At 42.5% G+C, this 16,355-nt stretch overlaps 1 protein-coding gene across 1 annotated transcript; it reads right to left on the bottom strand.

Annotated features, from left to right (window-relative positions):
• Positions 1-124: 124 nt before the first annotated feature.
• parp10 (poly(ADP-ribose) polymerase family member 10) lies at positions 125-16,355 on the bottom strand. The gene is made up of 11 exons (XM_069703404.1): positions 16,261-16,355; positions 14,541-14,716; positions 13,988-14,230; positions 12,338-12,568; positions 11,232-12,250; positions 7,470-7,682; positions 5,639-5,765; positions 4,551-5,561; positions 3,090-3,223; positions 2,815-2,989; positions 125-2,060 (listed from the first exon to the last, which is right to left on the bottom strand). The coding sequence occupies exons 2-11, from the start codon at positions 14,713-14,715 to the stop codon at positions 1,762-1,764; spliced, it is 3,627 nt and encodes a 1,208-aa protein (XP_069559505.1). The 5' UTR covers position 14,716; positions 16,261-16,355; the 3' UTR covers positions 125-1,761.

Below are 16,355 nucleotides of genomic sequence, written 5' to 3'. Positions count from 1 at the left end.
ATAAAAATGTTGCTTACCAATTGCTCATCCAAAAAAAAAAAAAAAAATCCAAAGGAATTACTTATGATTTTTCATTTTAAGCTTTATTTTTCTTACAAATGATAATGATCTCTCACTTTTTGTAAAAAAAACAAAAAAAAAACAATGCAAAGAAATAATAGTGTTTTGTAGTATTTGTGATGAAATCAAATCGGAGCACTTAAACAATGAAAATATGCACAGTGATTCAATCATAATGCTCACAAACTCTGCACCAATCCTCCTTGCTTCACTGGAAACCATTGCATGTTTTATGATACACAAAGCTTAAACTCAGATTATTTTATTTTACTAAAACATAACATGAAAAGAAAAAGTGCACATCAGTTGTGATGGTTGTGCCAGACTGCAAGTGTAAAATTTAGCACAGATGATGCATCTTAAAACTTAAAAGAATACAATTAGCTGCATTGTGAATAAAGGATCATTTGGACTATTTTTGGGACTGCTGCTTTTCTTATTAGGTTAATTAAGTACATTTGGGAATCCTTCTTGCATGGCCGACAGAAAAACCTGCAGAATCTGGACACGGCAGAGTTACTTTAAAGGAAATCCAAATACCTGAACTAAAAAGTGAAAATAAATATATAGTGGTCATATCAGACCTGGTTTGTTTACATTACACTCTGACTGGTGAAAGCAGTTCGGACAGCAGTAGCAGTGTGTGAATGCAGCCATGTCAGCAGGCTGAATAATTACAAATAAAAACTGTATGGTAAGGTTACAATAATACAATCACTTATTTTAAAGAAAAGAAAGTACTTTTAAATGTGCGGTCTATTAATTCGGATGGATTTTTAAATCGTACATAAAACATATTTTGTCTTGATGCTTGCAAATTTAGGCAAGAACAATAATTATTGGACCGTATGAGCAATGGCAACAAGTGTCAAAGTGAAATATCATGCAATATATGCTGAGCCACTCAAATATAAAGACGATGAGCTGTATTGTGCTGAAACAGCATGTTTATAGTTACTTAAAGTTACAGTGTGAGACTTTTACATATAAAGAATGTCTGTTACTCTCAAGTTCTTGCTAAACGAGTTCACACAATAATGATAAAACCTATCACTGCTGTATGAATCTCTGTGTATTTGACAGTAAACTAAGTTTTTAAACCTGGTGTCCGGTGAGATATTCCCGCACTGGCCGGATAAATACACACTGGGCATGCTCAATGGGTGGAGCAAGCGAATCAAGAGACTTCCACCAACTGAGCCTGCTAATTTCCGATTTAGCTAACTTGGATATGGATAAAATAATTCAACTGAACGCTTTCCAAATTTTATCTGACCAAATGGATCCGATTCTGATTGAGAAACAAGTCCTTTCACGAAGGTCGTGACCCCTTTCAGTTGAACTATTCGGCATTTTAAAGCTGCAACAGGAGTGATGAAATAAGCCGTGGTTGAGGTGATGACTCGTCATGACGATATAACTGACTGACAGAAGAGACAAACTCACACTGTAGGTCTTAATCAAAGTTAACTTTATGGGTTCAGCTGTTTGATTTCATTTCAAACTGGACTAATCTGAAGAACTGAAAGTTTAGAAAGTCATCAGTAAGTAAACTGTACTTCGACATATCATGATTGATCACACTGTGCACTTTCACATTTTAGCCCTTTACAAATGAAACGCACTTTTAAAATCTAGATAGAAATATAAAAACATAAAAGTCTTTTCTTCAAATCTTAACTTATCGTACGATCTATTCCCTCAGCGGTAGATTCTCTGGCATGTGACGAGATACTCTGGAAAAGCTTGTGTGTCGTTGAAGATGACGAACATCGACGGCTTGGTGATGTCATCGGTCACGCTGTCGTATCTGAGGGGAATATCGCCGGTCTCCTTCAGCGGGGCCGTCTTCATTGAATGGCAGCCTTTGGTGTAGTCTCCCGTCAGAACCTTCGACACGATAACAAACTTGTATCCGTCTGCGTTCGGGGGTGAATATTGATCCTGGACGGACAGAGCAGAGTTGACAGCGAAATACACCCCCTGGCCGTAGACGGTGGCTGTGTGGAAAAAACAAAACTTTAGAAACAGACCAGAAATAGAAATAGATGAGATGAATTCGGTAAAACCCATCCACACAGAGCGCTCTATTCTTGCTTGCTTGTGTTTCCCAGAGCTCCCAGTTTGCTTCCTCTCTGGCTTTAAGGTTCGACTCAAAACTTTCCTTTTTGATAAAGCTCATAGTTAGAGCTGCTCAGGTGGCCCTGAACCATCCTGCAGTTATGCTGTTACAGGCCCTGGCTGCCGGAGGACTTCCCATGATGCACTGAGCTCCTTTCTTCTCTATCGTTCACTCTCTATGCACTTAAATGGCACCATCACATCTCATGAACTTATTGTCTGTTGTCTCTCCATACAGTTCCCCTCGCTTGCGTAGTTTCTGTGCTTTATTTTGCCGATATTCCTGGAGCTGCATGTCTCTCGTCTGTGACTGTCGGCCCCAACAATAGTTCATGTTTTGGATCTTCATGCTGTTCTTTTCTCTCTCTGCTCTCCCCTCATCCCAACCGGTTGAGGAAGATCTCCCCCCACCTCAGTCGTTTCGTCCTGTTAAAAGGGAGTTTTTCCTTCCTTTTCCCGGAGGTTTTTCTTCCTCCGATCTGCTCACTTTGCAATAGTTGGGTTCCTCTATATAATGTTGTAAAGTTCTGTTGAAGGACCTTGATGTGTTAAGTGCCCTGGAATAAGCTGTTGTCTTGTGATTTGACACTATATAAATAAAACTGAATTGAAAAAGTGGCATTAAATACCTACCATTCTTTCCACAGAAGCTTCTGTTGAATCCGTGAACGCATATCTCTTTCACACTCGTCTCGCTCGTGCCGTGGTACAACGTCCGTTCCACTTCCGGGTACGTGGCGCGCTGCAGTACGCTCGCCTTCTTCAACTTGTACTGATTGTACAGCAGTCGATTCATCAGCTTCTCCACCTGAGAGAGAGAGAGAGAGAGAGAGAGAAAAAGAAGAGATTATGTAGTTACAGAAACACCACAAGAATTTGATGGTAAATATGTGTCTCATCTTTTTAACCTGGATGATTCGGATTTTGCTGTGATATTCCTTTATGGTCTCGTAGAAACTCTTCACCACGTCCTGAAATTCATCAGATTCCTCGTCCACTTTGGTTACTTCGGGAAGGTTTGACAGCAAAGAGTATTCCTCTTCTGTTAACAAATGATTTAGTTAGTAGCATTCAATTTTTGTTTTTAAATCAGTCATATCATTTATCAACATGAATACGGAGCCCCAAAACTGACAAAAGACATTCTGAGAGAAGGTCAAAAATATAACTGAATACATCAATCAGTTAAAATAATTCCTAAAACTAATTCCACCATATGTGGAGGAATATGTGGTCAAATGTGTTTACTGCACTGAACAAAGAAAAAGGAAACATAGCAGGTGCGATGTGCAACCTTTGAGTAGTTCACAGGAACGACAGATTTCCTGCCTGGATGATAAGCTGACATGTTTCGGCTGAAGGTTCCTGGAACCGTTCAGCAGTGTTGTTTTGAGTGAAGTCTTCCTCTTGCTTCATGCTATATTGGTCCAGACTGCAGCTTGAATGAGCAGTGTTAGGGAAGTTATGCATTTCTGTATTTCCTCTATATAAAGTCACAGTGTTGGATGATTATATCAAAACTGTCCAAAGTTTCAAATAATGTGGTAAATAAGTTTGAAAGTCAGTCGTCTGGCATCAGACTGCTCTAAATACTCACTTCCTGACGAGCTGACATCAGCTCATCAGAGATGTCTTAAGATGGCTGGAGGCACAGCATGCCCTGAAGTACAGACTGACGAAGCAGGAAGATACGATGACGTCGTTTAGCAACAGCAGAGAAACACCTTACTGGCAACGTTAGCACATTCCCCCACACATACCTGGTAATGAGCATACCAGATCCCGTTTGAGGTTTTTCTGTGACACACTGACAAATGCAACAACAAACGGATACTTGCATGGACAATGTTTTGGTGCCTTTGTTTTGATCTATTCCCATCTTTCCCTCAGCACATTTTTACCTCACCACGCCAACATGATAACAAGATGGCAAGTCCATCCATTTCCAGGACTGTGATTGGTCCACAGTGTGTGTCTGTAACATTAATGGAGTAATCAAGAGTAATGTGTAGCTGGCTAGCTAGTGAGTATAAACCCTCTCAACAATCAAACTGCAGCAGACAGTGGTCGTCATGTTAATCATCCATAGACTGAACTGCTGCAGCATCCCTGTACATACTATATGTGACTAAGGTTATTTAGAAAAGTTTAATTCTGCGAGAGAAAAGACGAAATGAAACCAGGCACTTCAAAATAAAGATTATGTCATGAAAACCGAAGCGCAGTTCCTGTTGGCTAGCTATCATTACCTTGTGAAATAGAATGCTGTCTTCAGTTATATTTTTGACTTCCAGTTTGTCAGTTCAATGGCTCCACATGCCGAAGCATCATTCTGCAGAAAACATCAAGCTCTACAAATTTCCCTTTACCTGGTACATCCTCATTCACATCCTGTAATTCAAGCGACGTCCTTTTGAGCGTCACAGATTTCCCAGACGCTGTGTTGTATTCTTGCATCTTCTCAAAGTTGAGAATGTGGGGCTGATTGTCCAGCAGGATATCCACCTTCTTCAGCCTCTTCCTCCAGGCGTTCTCAATGAATACCGTAGCGTCGGCACAATACGGCCTCATGTCCGAGGAGACCGGGTCATGATAAAGCCACTGGACGGTCTTCAGGACTTCCCGGTCAGACACAGAATTGGGGATTTCCTCCATCAGCAGCTTCACATCGTGCATGCCTCCGTACACATAGTTCTTAAACCCAGACACGGTGATGATGGTGCCCTGAACCTGGATCTCCACCGCGTGCTTCCTCTTGATCATCTCCAGACACTGCCTGTGGTACTCGGACAAGTTCCTGAAGCTCTTGTGCTCCAGTTTCTCCTCAGTCTGTCTCTGGCTGACCTTCTTACCGAAGGCGATGTCCACGCGAATCAGGTCGCAGCTATAACCGGCAAACACGACAATCTGGATGGTGTTGGCTGCCTTGATCGCGTCCTGTAAGGCAACAATGTCGTCCTTCTTTCCAGCCACCTTTGGACTCTTGTCAGATCCACTAGAAAAGCCTTCGGGTTGGATCATACTCTTGGACAACTCCAGAGCTTTCTGTAGCTGCTCCTCCTCCACCTCCTGGGACCAATGGCTCGACTCCATCGAGTACTGGATGGCTAAAGACAGCTGGGCCTCCTCTTCCAGATTGCTAGAAAGTCCCAGAGCTCCATCGTTGAGCTGCAGTGATCCGCTAGCGGTGTTTGCTTCAGCCGAGACCTGAGAGTCCTCAACGACCGGTACATCAGAGTTCTGGCCTGTCAGGCTCCTCGGTTCGTCTGCTGTGTACAGGTCCACGTCGGCCAAGTCGTCGGGCTGGTCTGAAGCGGAGACGCCCCCGTCCGCTTTCTCATCAACAGATGAGACGATTTTCTTTGCCTCTTCCAGAAGGCCTACAACGAGGTGAACAGGCGGTTTGAAACTGCACAGAAATAAGAGAAACCAGTGCAGAAAGAAGATGCAACTGTACCTTTGTCTGAAGCTCCATTCTGATTGGTTTGCATTGAATCAGACTTCAGCTCCTGTGGCGAACTGTCCATCGACACTTTTTGGAAGTTTTTGAGGGACATCATATTCCATGCAGTTTTAAAAACATCCTGGAAGAACAAAGACAGGTTTTAGGTTTCTGCTGTGTTAAAACATGAATTATTTCACATTTTTAAGTTAATACGATGTTTCTAACTTCATGCGAAAACATTCTTCACTTTATTGTAGATTCGTTGTGCATTGAAGGATTATATCAGCACTCCCAATAAGTGCCGTTTGAGAACGATTCTCATCACGCATGCTCAGTTTATACTTGACAATTAGGAAGTTAGGAAAAGCTAATTTATTTGATTCCGTTTTTATTTTACAATTAAAATTTCTATTTGCAACAAAACAAACATATCTTGGAAAACATTTTTAGGTGTTCCCATTTTAGGGGTGAAAATGTAAGAATAAAGTAAAAAGATCTTGAAAGTACACGCTGTGTTAATAATACATATAAAAAATAAAGTTAAAAGAAAAAATATGAACATTGAACCGAGGAGTATCTAAAAGACCCATTTTAAATGTTAAAATGTTTTCTAAATGAGGACACATGATCAATCCAAGATTTCCAACGGCTTTCAAACTAGTTTTGTTCAAGTCCAAGAACAAAAGTTAGTTCCTCCATCCCAAAAATATCATGGATCACATTCACCGAGTCCTCAACTGTGGGAATTTCTGTTGCCATCCATTCTCTTGTAAGAGCTCTCTTACTTGCGATCAGCAAAATATTAAACGTATATCTATTTTCAGGACCCTGGACAGTGTCTGGTCGATTCTCATTTTAAGGAAAATAATATGAACAAATGCCAGAATTACATTGTTTTCTTGGTGTAGTATTAAAAGTTATTGCTGAAACGGAGGCAGAATTTGTTTTAACCCAAAGTGTCTCAACTGGCTTGAAACACTGTCAGAGAAAACTACTGGATGCCTTTCAGTCAGGATGAGAATCAACTGTGTGTGATGAGGCCTTTTTGACAAAGTAACATTATCAGTGTGTCCTAAAAGTGTCTTTTAAATCTCTAGCTTGTTAGTGAATGCAAGAGCGAAAATAAGCAAAAAATAACACGATGGAACATAATGGAAAAGTCATTTTTGTCATTTTTTGCATGAAAAAAATTGCTGTTTTGTAACATTACAGATGATTTTCAACCATAATTTGTATTCACCAACAGGGAAGCATTTCAACACTCCTCACTCCCCACGCTGTACATCAGTTATCACAGAAATGATCAATTTGACAGAAAAAACTAACCGTAGGTACATTTCAGATTTGATTATCATAACATAAATGCATTAACTGAAAAAGGTCAGAGAGTGAATTCATCAATCTTAATGTCTTGGTATGTTTTGGAAAATGGCCAGCCCTGATGTATGTAATGGTGTAAAACAGGAAAAACCATCATCACTTTTTGTGAAACTAATGCATGACATCTGTAACATTTGGGAATGTATTTGTGTGTGTGTGTGTGTGTGTGTGTGTGTGGCGGCTGACTGACAAAAAAGCAAGTAGAGAGAAAAGAAAAACACACTGAAGCTGAATCATTCAGCAGGCAACACCAGCGCTGGCTCCTGCTGGATGTAAACTCGGCCTCGGGCTTTACTGTATAGGGCCTCAAGGTAGACAGCACATCAAGATGAATGACAACCGGTATAACTGGCCAGCAGAGAGAAAGCGTGAAGGAATGAAGTTGTATATCAGCGCTTCAAAAGCACAGCAATACACAAAAGATAAAACAAAAAAAGTTGACTTTGTTCCATCATTATGTTACCTGGTAAGCCAGCGGTTGCCACGGCGCCGTCTTCTGGCTGATGTAGACCTGAAACTTTGTCTCCATCTCGTTGAAGATGCTCTTGCACTCCTCTTCACCGAGAAAGCGGGACACGCCCGGAGCGTTCACCGTGATGGTTCTGGTGCAGATGGAGGACACAATGCCTTGTAGCACCTCCTCGGCCGTTTGGCAAGCAACGACGTGGCCGTGGATCTGTTGGGTTCATTCACAAATATATGACACATGTTGATGAAGCAGTCTGATGAAACTTGGGAGTAAAATTTTTTTTTAAATAAAAAAAAAAACACAATGAAAAGGGTCTGGACCAGCTTGTAAAACTCGATGAAGGAGGAAAAATGGAGTCGTTTGAGGGCCTGAAGAGTAAATACTCTTTACAACAGCCCCATTTCTTTCGCTACTGACAAATAAGACATCATATACCAAAAAATATATGCTGGTCCAAATATGTCCTTTTTGAAAGAAGTCCTCACACAGCCCATACCATCAAGATTTATTTATTATTTTTATGAGCGCTTTGGTCTAAATCTTATTTATTCCACTGAACCACATCCATAAACAGTTGCAGACTGACATGGAGTGTCAGATACAGTGGGGCAAAAAAGTATTTAGTCAGCCACCAATTGTGCAAGTTCTCCCACTTAAAAAGATGAGAGACGCCTGTAATTTTCATCGTAGGTATACCTAAACTAAGAGACAAAATGAGAAAAACAATTCCTGAAAATCACTGTCTGATTTTTAAAGAATATATTTGCAAATTATGGTAGAAAATAAGTATTTGGTCAATAACAAAAGTTCATCTCAATATTTTGTTCTATACCCTTTGTTGGCAATGACAGAGGTCAAACGTTTTCTGTAAGTCTTCACAAGCTTTCCACACACTGTTGCTGGTATTTTGGCCCATTCCTCCATGCAGATCTCCTCTAGAGCAGTGATGTTTTGGGGCTGTCACTGGGCAACACGGACTTTCAACTCCCTCCACAGATTTTCTATGGGGTTGAGATCTGGAGACCGGCTAGGCCACTCCAGGACCTTGAAATGCTTCTTACGAAGCCACTCCTTCGTTGCCCGGGCGGTGTGTTTGGGATCATTGTCATGCTGAAAGACCCAGCCACGTTTCATCTTCAATGCCCTTGCTGATGGAAGGAGGTTTTTACTCAAAATCTCACGATACATGGCCCCATTCATTCTTTCCTTTACACGGATCAGTCGTCCTGGTCCCCTTGCAGAAAAACAGCCCCAAAGCATGATGTTTCCACCTCCATGCTTCACAGTAGGTATGGTGTTGTTTGGATGCAACTCGGCATTCTTTCTCCTCCAAACACGACGAGTTGAGTTTTTACCAAAACGTTCTAGTTTGGTTTCATCTGACCATCTGACATTCTCCCAATCCTCTTCTGGATCATCCAAATGCTCTCTAGCAAACTTCAGACGGGCCTGGACATGTACTGGCTTAAGCAGGGGGACACGTCTGGCACTGCAGGATTTGAGTCCCTGGCGGCGTAGTGTGTTACTGATGGTAGCCTTTGTTACTTTGGTCCCAGCTCTCTGCAGGTCATTCACGAGGTCCCCCTGTGTGGTTCTGGGATTTTTGTTCACCGTTCTTGTGATCATTTTGGCCCCACGGGGTGAGATCTTGCGTGGAGCCCCAGATCGAGGGAGATTATCAGTGGTCTTGTATGTCTTCCATTTTCTAATAATTGCTCCCACAGTTGATTTCTTCACACCAAGCTGCTTACCTATTGCAGATTCAGTCTTCCCAGCCTGGTGCAGGTCTACAATTTTGTTTCTGGTGTCCTTTGACAGCTCTTTGGTCTTGGCCATAGTGGAGTTTGGAGTGTGACTGTTTGAGGTTGTGGACAGGTGTCTTTTATACTGATAACAAGTTCAAACAGGTGCCATTAATACAGGTAACGAGTGGAGGACAGAGGAGCCTCTTAAAGAAGAAGTTACAGGTCTGTGAGAGCCAGAAATCTTGCTTGTTTGTAGGTGACCAAATATTTATTTTACCGAGGAATTTACCAATTAATTCATTAAAAATCCTACAATGTGATTTCCTGGATTCTTTCCCCCCATTCTGTCTCTCATAGTTGAAGTGTACCTATGATGAAAATTACAGGCGTCTCTCATGTTTTTAAGTGGGAGAACTTGCACAATTGGTGGCTGACTAAATACTTTTTTGCCCCACTGTAGATGAAAACACCCGGGGCCTCGTATAAAACAGTGCGTAGGATCCATACTAAAAGTGTACATACGCACAAAAAAGCAAAACGGCGTACGCAAAAAAATTCCCAGATATATAAAACCATGTTTACGCACACTTGCACGCAATGTTCCCTTCATAAATCACAATCCACGTGGAGACGTGCGCACATAGGTCCTCCTCATATCCCCGCCTTCAACACGCCCACACGTGTTGGCGAGATAGCGCCGCTGAAATATTAGATGTGAAACTTAGATCTGCTTATATCATTTCCAAGTGAAAGTTACTTGTGGAACAATTTTGGGTCAGTAGCACAAATTACACTGCTGATTTGGAATGGAGATGACAAACTGGATCATTATAACATGCAATATAAAAATAAATGAATTGTGTGTAATGGATCTGGATCTGTGCGCCTTGCCTCCTATGCATCATGGATGCCCCGATAACTGTACAGCCCATGATGTGCTCGAAAATCTCCAACAAAAGATATAAGCTGGCACAGTGAGTGAAGCTACTTTCATCTGTGGGAAATGAGGCACAATACGGCAATTTAGTGAGAGTGCCTATCGCCGGTCCATTACCTGTCTTGATTGGACGTTATTATGTTTTTTCATAGATTACTTCACAGACATGTCCCAGAAACTGAGGTGGAAACTGTATTTTGAAGTATTTGGCGAGTTTTAGTGCTTTGCAGGATAAAATTGCCAAGTTATAGAGCCAGACAAGAGTTTGCGGTTCTCGCGTCACATTTATTTTTAGACATCCCAACGTGTGCGTCAAAACCAGCGTACGTAAAGTTTTAGTACGTACAGCCATCAGGGCTGGCGTTTATAAACGAGTCCCCTGGGCATCAGCAACAGAAAACACACTTCATAGTTTGACTCCATTGTAGACCACTGCTGAGGGCCATGCTTGGTCTAGGTTCTCCCACATGTACTAAATGTAACTCTGAAGTTAGTACATGCACACATATGTTCTTGGAGAGAAGTGAAGGAGGAGAGGGGTTTCCTTGACTGAATATGACTTGGAGCTTTCACCTCTTCAATGTATTTTGGCAGCTAAAGTGAGCAGTGCAAGGAGCAGCCACAACGCTAAACTGATTGAAATACTATTATATATAGCAATAAACACTATTCTTAAATTCTGGATTTCTAAAGACACTCCTTCTCTGAACAACCGGTATAAGAGGGTTTTGGAAATCCTCCCTCTGAAAAAGCTGACCTACACCCTTCATGACAATGTGGAGGGATTTGTTAAGATATGGAAGCCGGTCTTAGACTTGGTGGATCCCGAACTGATGATGGCTCAACCTGATGTTGATGAGTTGAATGTAATTGTGTCAAGCTGGTGGTGTGTGTGTGTGTGTGTGTGTGTGTGTGTGTTTGTATTCTTAAAGTTCTGAAGTTCTGTTTTGTTAATTTCTAAAATAAAAAAAATTAAAATTAAAAACAAACAAACAAACCAACAACAACAAAAACTAAACATTTAGCAGAAAGGAATAAAATAGGACATTTACACCCCAAATATTTTCTACTTACCTTTAACCCACAGACATCTTCAGCCTCCAGCGGGAAAATCGACACTTGGTCCATGTCGGCCAACAGCTGATGATAGTGGTTCTGGATGTACTTCAGCACACCGGCCTCCATAGAGATGACCATCTCCCTCTCGATGGGGGAGGTGAGAAACGTCAGGATGGCAGCCTGCTTCTCATCCTCCATCCCTTTCAGAGTCACGACATCAATATTCCCTCCTGGTTCTGAAACCTTCGCCGAGGAGAAGCCCAGCGCCTGAAGGAAGTCAGACCACTCTCTGCAATACAGTATGGCCTCGAGTTCAAAGTCCACCGGTATGCTGAAGTGACTCACTTGGGATGTTAAAAAGCTACATGCCTCGGTGGTTGAGTGCGGCGATAGAGAGGTTACCGTAACAGTGGAGTCTGATACGGTGTAGACGGCGGACGAGCCGCTTTGATTCAGGGCTTGCAGTAGCCGCTCTTTTACATCTTTTCTAGCGAGGAACTGAGCCTTCTCCGGCTCCAGGGTGAAATGAGTCTCCGCCATGTTGTCGAAAAAGCCAGAGATGGTACGTTTTAGCTGCTCCACCGCTGTCCCGTCAGGTCCTGTAATGTGCACGCCGTCATATTTCATTTGGATGGTAAAATCTGGGTGAACCCTCTTTACGTCCTGTTGAAAGGTGCTGCTCTGGAACAAAGCCTGTTTTACTGGGTCAGTGACAGCAATGTGACCCGAGAGTGTTTGTGGTTCCTCAGGTTCATCGTCCATGACTTCTTCTGTCACTTCTTCTGCCACTTCGTCAGCAGCAGGTGGCTCTGAAGCTGTCAGAGAGGAACGGGGTGTGCTGGAATTGTCCACTACAGAAGGACTGGTCGACATCTGAATATCATTCACATCCTCAGAGTCCCTCATATCTTGGCTCTTAATTTCAGAGTCTTGCGTTGTTGAACTTTCTGTAGGTTCAAGAAAGTCAAAGTAGGGCTTCACTACGAGGTTGGCACCGTCCAGTTTGTGTGGCTGATCCAGGACAAGGTCCACAGCTGTTAACAGAAGTACGGACATTTTGTTCGTTAAACGAGCTGTAAAGAGCAACAAGAGTTTTGAAAGGTTGCACGGTGCAAACTTACATTCATGGTTAGCGAAGGACACCTTCGCTGTGCCCTCTGACAGCATGGTGACCTCCTTCACTTCCTGACTGCCGCCTCGCTTGCTCTCAAAGTACAAAGTGAGCAGGTCTGGAGTGGTACCGGGGTGCACGTTCTCCACCAACACCGAGTCCGTCTGATCAATCTGTTCCACGGTTACCTTCGCCCCATTGAGTGTCCTCCTGGAGATATTTGTGCTGAGACTTTGGAAATCTGTAAAACCAAAACGTTTGTTAAAAACGCCATAGAAATAAATGCCAACCTGAGCAATGCAGAGTTCTGTGAAGCTGTATTTAAGCCCTGAACACACCTGGAATTAACATGCGTCCTGAGTGATGCGATCACAAGTGATTACCGAGAAGTACGATATGCTCTGCTCAGATTATGTTCAGAGGTGGTCTGGGACACACATGGCGCCTGTTCTTTTGGCAGCGTTAACACAAATGGCTCCTGGACCACATTGAAGGGCAACTCAACCGACGTCCTCTGAATTAATAGAAATATTGAATGCAGCTCTTTGTGCCACGATTACCGTGTTTGTGAACCGGAGCTTTTGCTTTTTACTGTCATATTCCAGCAGGTTTGTTAGTTTTGGATGTTTGTTTTTCCTCCACTCCAACGGTTTTTAGACCTGAAGATCTCTACCTGCTCTTTTTTGTTGTTTTTATCCTGCGTGATTCTGCCGAACTCTTACAAAAAGCAGAAAGGATTTCCCTGTAAACTGGTGGCAGTTAAGCAGTTGTTTAGTGATTAAAAACAACAGCTGTCTTTGCGACGCTACTGTGACCAAGAGCTCCTCTGGGTTTAATTTTTTGTTCTTTAGTTTGCCTGGTCTGTAATTTCTGACATACATTAGAGCCCCAGCTGTGGAAAAGCCCTTCACACAGTTCATGTATCTACCACAACAACACAGCCCAACTCTCTCAATCCGGTTTGAAGAATTAAAAAAGCTGAGGCGTGATTGGGTCGAGCCTGACAGTTCAGGTTGTGAATGACAAACTTGAGTATACAGACACTTACAAACATGAAGTACAACGTAGATTTCTGATCGACAGCAATGATGAAAATGAGGTTCCGGTGAGCAAAGACGTCTCGTTTTGTTAATGCCTGGTGCTTCCACTCCTCTCCTCGAGTTTCTGTGCGCGTTAACGGGCTTGTATATTCACCACTTTATTTGCATATAGAGTGGGGACCTCAGATTCGATCACAAGTGGTCACTTGAGATGCGCATGGAGTCGGGTGTTAAATCCAGGTGTGTCCAGTCGCTTAGACACAGTGGTGCTTTGATCTAAACGCTGGTATTAGCCTGCGAACGTCCACATAGGCTCAATGCTAACATTCAGGAGGTATACCGTTTACGGTGTTCACCATCTTATATCAGCATGTTGAGGCGTCAACACATGTTAATTAGCAGAAAACACCGAGGCTGATAAAGGGAATGATTTAGAATCTAGTTCCAATAATGTTGGCGTGACACAAAAAGCTCACCAAAGTTATTGCAATTCATGGTGGACATGTTTCTGTGTTTACCTAAAACATTGTGAAAAGTGTTATCTGTACACCTCATGCGGGACCGTGAATGAAACAGTTTAACTTCTTCTAAGGGAAAGAATTCATGTGCTTTTAGTTGACCTTCAGAGAGGGGCTGGCTGAGATGAATGAGGATGAAATCTCTCCCCAGTGAGGGATGGAGGGCGTAGTCAGTCACATTCAGGCCCATCGAGTTCTCCACGAACAGCTCTATCATCTCGGCGCAGGTGTTGGGTTTGATCCCGCGCAGCAGCAGTCTGCATGGGTCCTTTGAGGGAGGCTTTCTCACACTCAGCTCCACATTATGCAGAACGTGGTGCCCTTTAGACAGCACTCGGGCTGCAGCTGTCGACATGATGGGGGCAGAAACAGAAGAATTAGCATGCGGTATATTAATGGCAAATTACTGCTGTCGACGTTCATTGTCTTGAATTCGAATTTCTTTGTTTCTGCTTTGGTTCTTCTGGAGATAAAGAGGAGTTAAGTTTACAAGCGTTTAAAGTGACGGGGCATCTCGGGTCACTGCCGAGAGAATAGTTTTTAACTGAGAGTTTTCTTAAAAAGTCTTGATAAAGACCATGAAAGTTCAAATGATACAGTCACAATTATATTTGACCACACTTGCAAGAGATACAGTATAATGTATAAAACTTGCCTTCCGACTCTTCAAACACCAGCAGGGCTCGGTCGTCCTTCTTCTCCACAGATATAAGCGGGCCTCCTCCAGAGCGCCGTTTATTCTCAAAGTACAGAAACAGCAGCTCTTCCTCCACGCCGTCAGGCAGTGCCAACACCTCCACCGTCCTCTCCTCCAGGCTTACAACAGGCATCCTAAAAACAAATAACCACACAGGTTCAACCAAACTATTTCTGACCAAATGTGACGGCTGCAGCCTGAGACCAGAGGATGGAGCTGCGTTCTGCCTCTGGAGATGGTTAAAGCTGAACGTAGCGAAGACTGGACAATAAGTCTTCTTTAATTCTAATTATTTGAGACAAAGAGTGCCAACATTTGTTTGTTCCAGCTTGTTAAATACGAGGATTTGCTTACTATTTCTGTTTTGTGCAGCTATCAATTGACCAAAACAGACCAAACAAGCAATTTAAATGTCAACTGGGGATTTGGGAGATTACAGCGGGGTACTCTTTGCTATTTCCTGACATTTTATAAATTAACATAAATTAATCAGATATTCTAATAAAAGGAAAACAGCACATTATTCCTTAATCAGTATCCCAACTAGCATAGGACTTTGTCCTTTTGGGCACCACCTCCTGTAGACTAAACCACTGTAGAGAACATCAAAACTAACTAAATTACTTTTCCCAGATCCAATGTTTGTATCCGTTCCCAGAAAAAAAGAAGAAGCTGACCTTTGTTTTTCCTTATGTCCCCTCCCAGTAATCATCTGACCACACCTCACAAGTATCTGCTGTCCCTGGATATAAAACTAGATATAAAGTGGTTCAAACTCGCTCCACCTGCAGCAGCTACAACAGTAACGTGCTGCCTACACACCAATGCTTTACTATGAATAATCCAGAGGACATAAGGCAGTTTATTGTCATTGTAAGAATACAACAAAATTAAGTTGGCAACTCAGGATCAGCAGCAATGAACAAGATAAAAACAGACAAAACTAAGACAACAATGGAAATCAACAATAGATGTATTGTAAGTACAAATACGTGTCACACACACACACACACACAAAAAAAAAAATCACAAGAACATATCAGTCTGAGGGACCAAAACAGTACTTATACTTTATTACTTGAGCTATAGTTTTGCTGATAATATATCTGTACTTTTACTTTGGTAGGAGTCATGCGGTACATGTACTCGTTTGTTGCTTTACTGGTACTTTTACTTCGTATGTGAGTACTTCCTCCCCCGTGCCATAACAAATACGCCGTAAACAAAACCAGTTGAAGGTAAAGCAACTCGTTTCCACATGTGCTTTTAGGACGTGTCTTTACGTCGACTCAGCAGGTTGAGGAAGATCGTGTTACGTCAGGCCTTCCCAACAACACAGCTACCTGGCAGGAAGTCCGGCCTTTTATATCACCTCCACTGTTTCAGGACCAAACTATCAGGCTGCTGTTTAAACGCGGCTCGTCCTGAGCAGTTTAACAAACACAGCCGCTTTTTTTTTTTTTTTTTTTTTTTGACTGCGTAGTTTAGCTAAACTTCACGGACACTGTCTTGTTTGCGCTGTCATTTCGCCCGACTGGAAAGTGAAAGCAGCAGCTCCCGCTGCCATGTCGAGTCAGAGGCGGAAGTTCGGTCGCCAAAAGCTTTTTTTAAAAATATATTTCGGCGACACAATAAGCAAATGATATTTTCACGACGGAGTTACAGGTTGTTAACTCACCTGCGCTAAGCGGAAACCATTTGGCTCGGAGAGGCGCTGCAGACGGGTTGAACTCGAAGGAGCACTTCCTTGTTGTGCTGCTTGTTGAACGTTGG

The sequence above is a fragment of the Brachyistius frenatus genome, unplaced genomic scaffold (genome assembly GCF_029030835.1).
Source record: "Brachyistius frenatus isolate BFR_SWC_R1_liver_20210118 unplaced genomic scaffold, ASM2903083v1 Contig_46, whole genome shotgun sequence".
Lineage (NCBI taxonomy): Eukaryota > Metazoa > Chordata > Actinopteri > Embiotocidae > Brachyistius > Brachyistius frenatus.
This window is presented reverse-complemented; position numbering and strand designations above follow the sequence as displayed.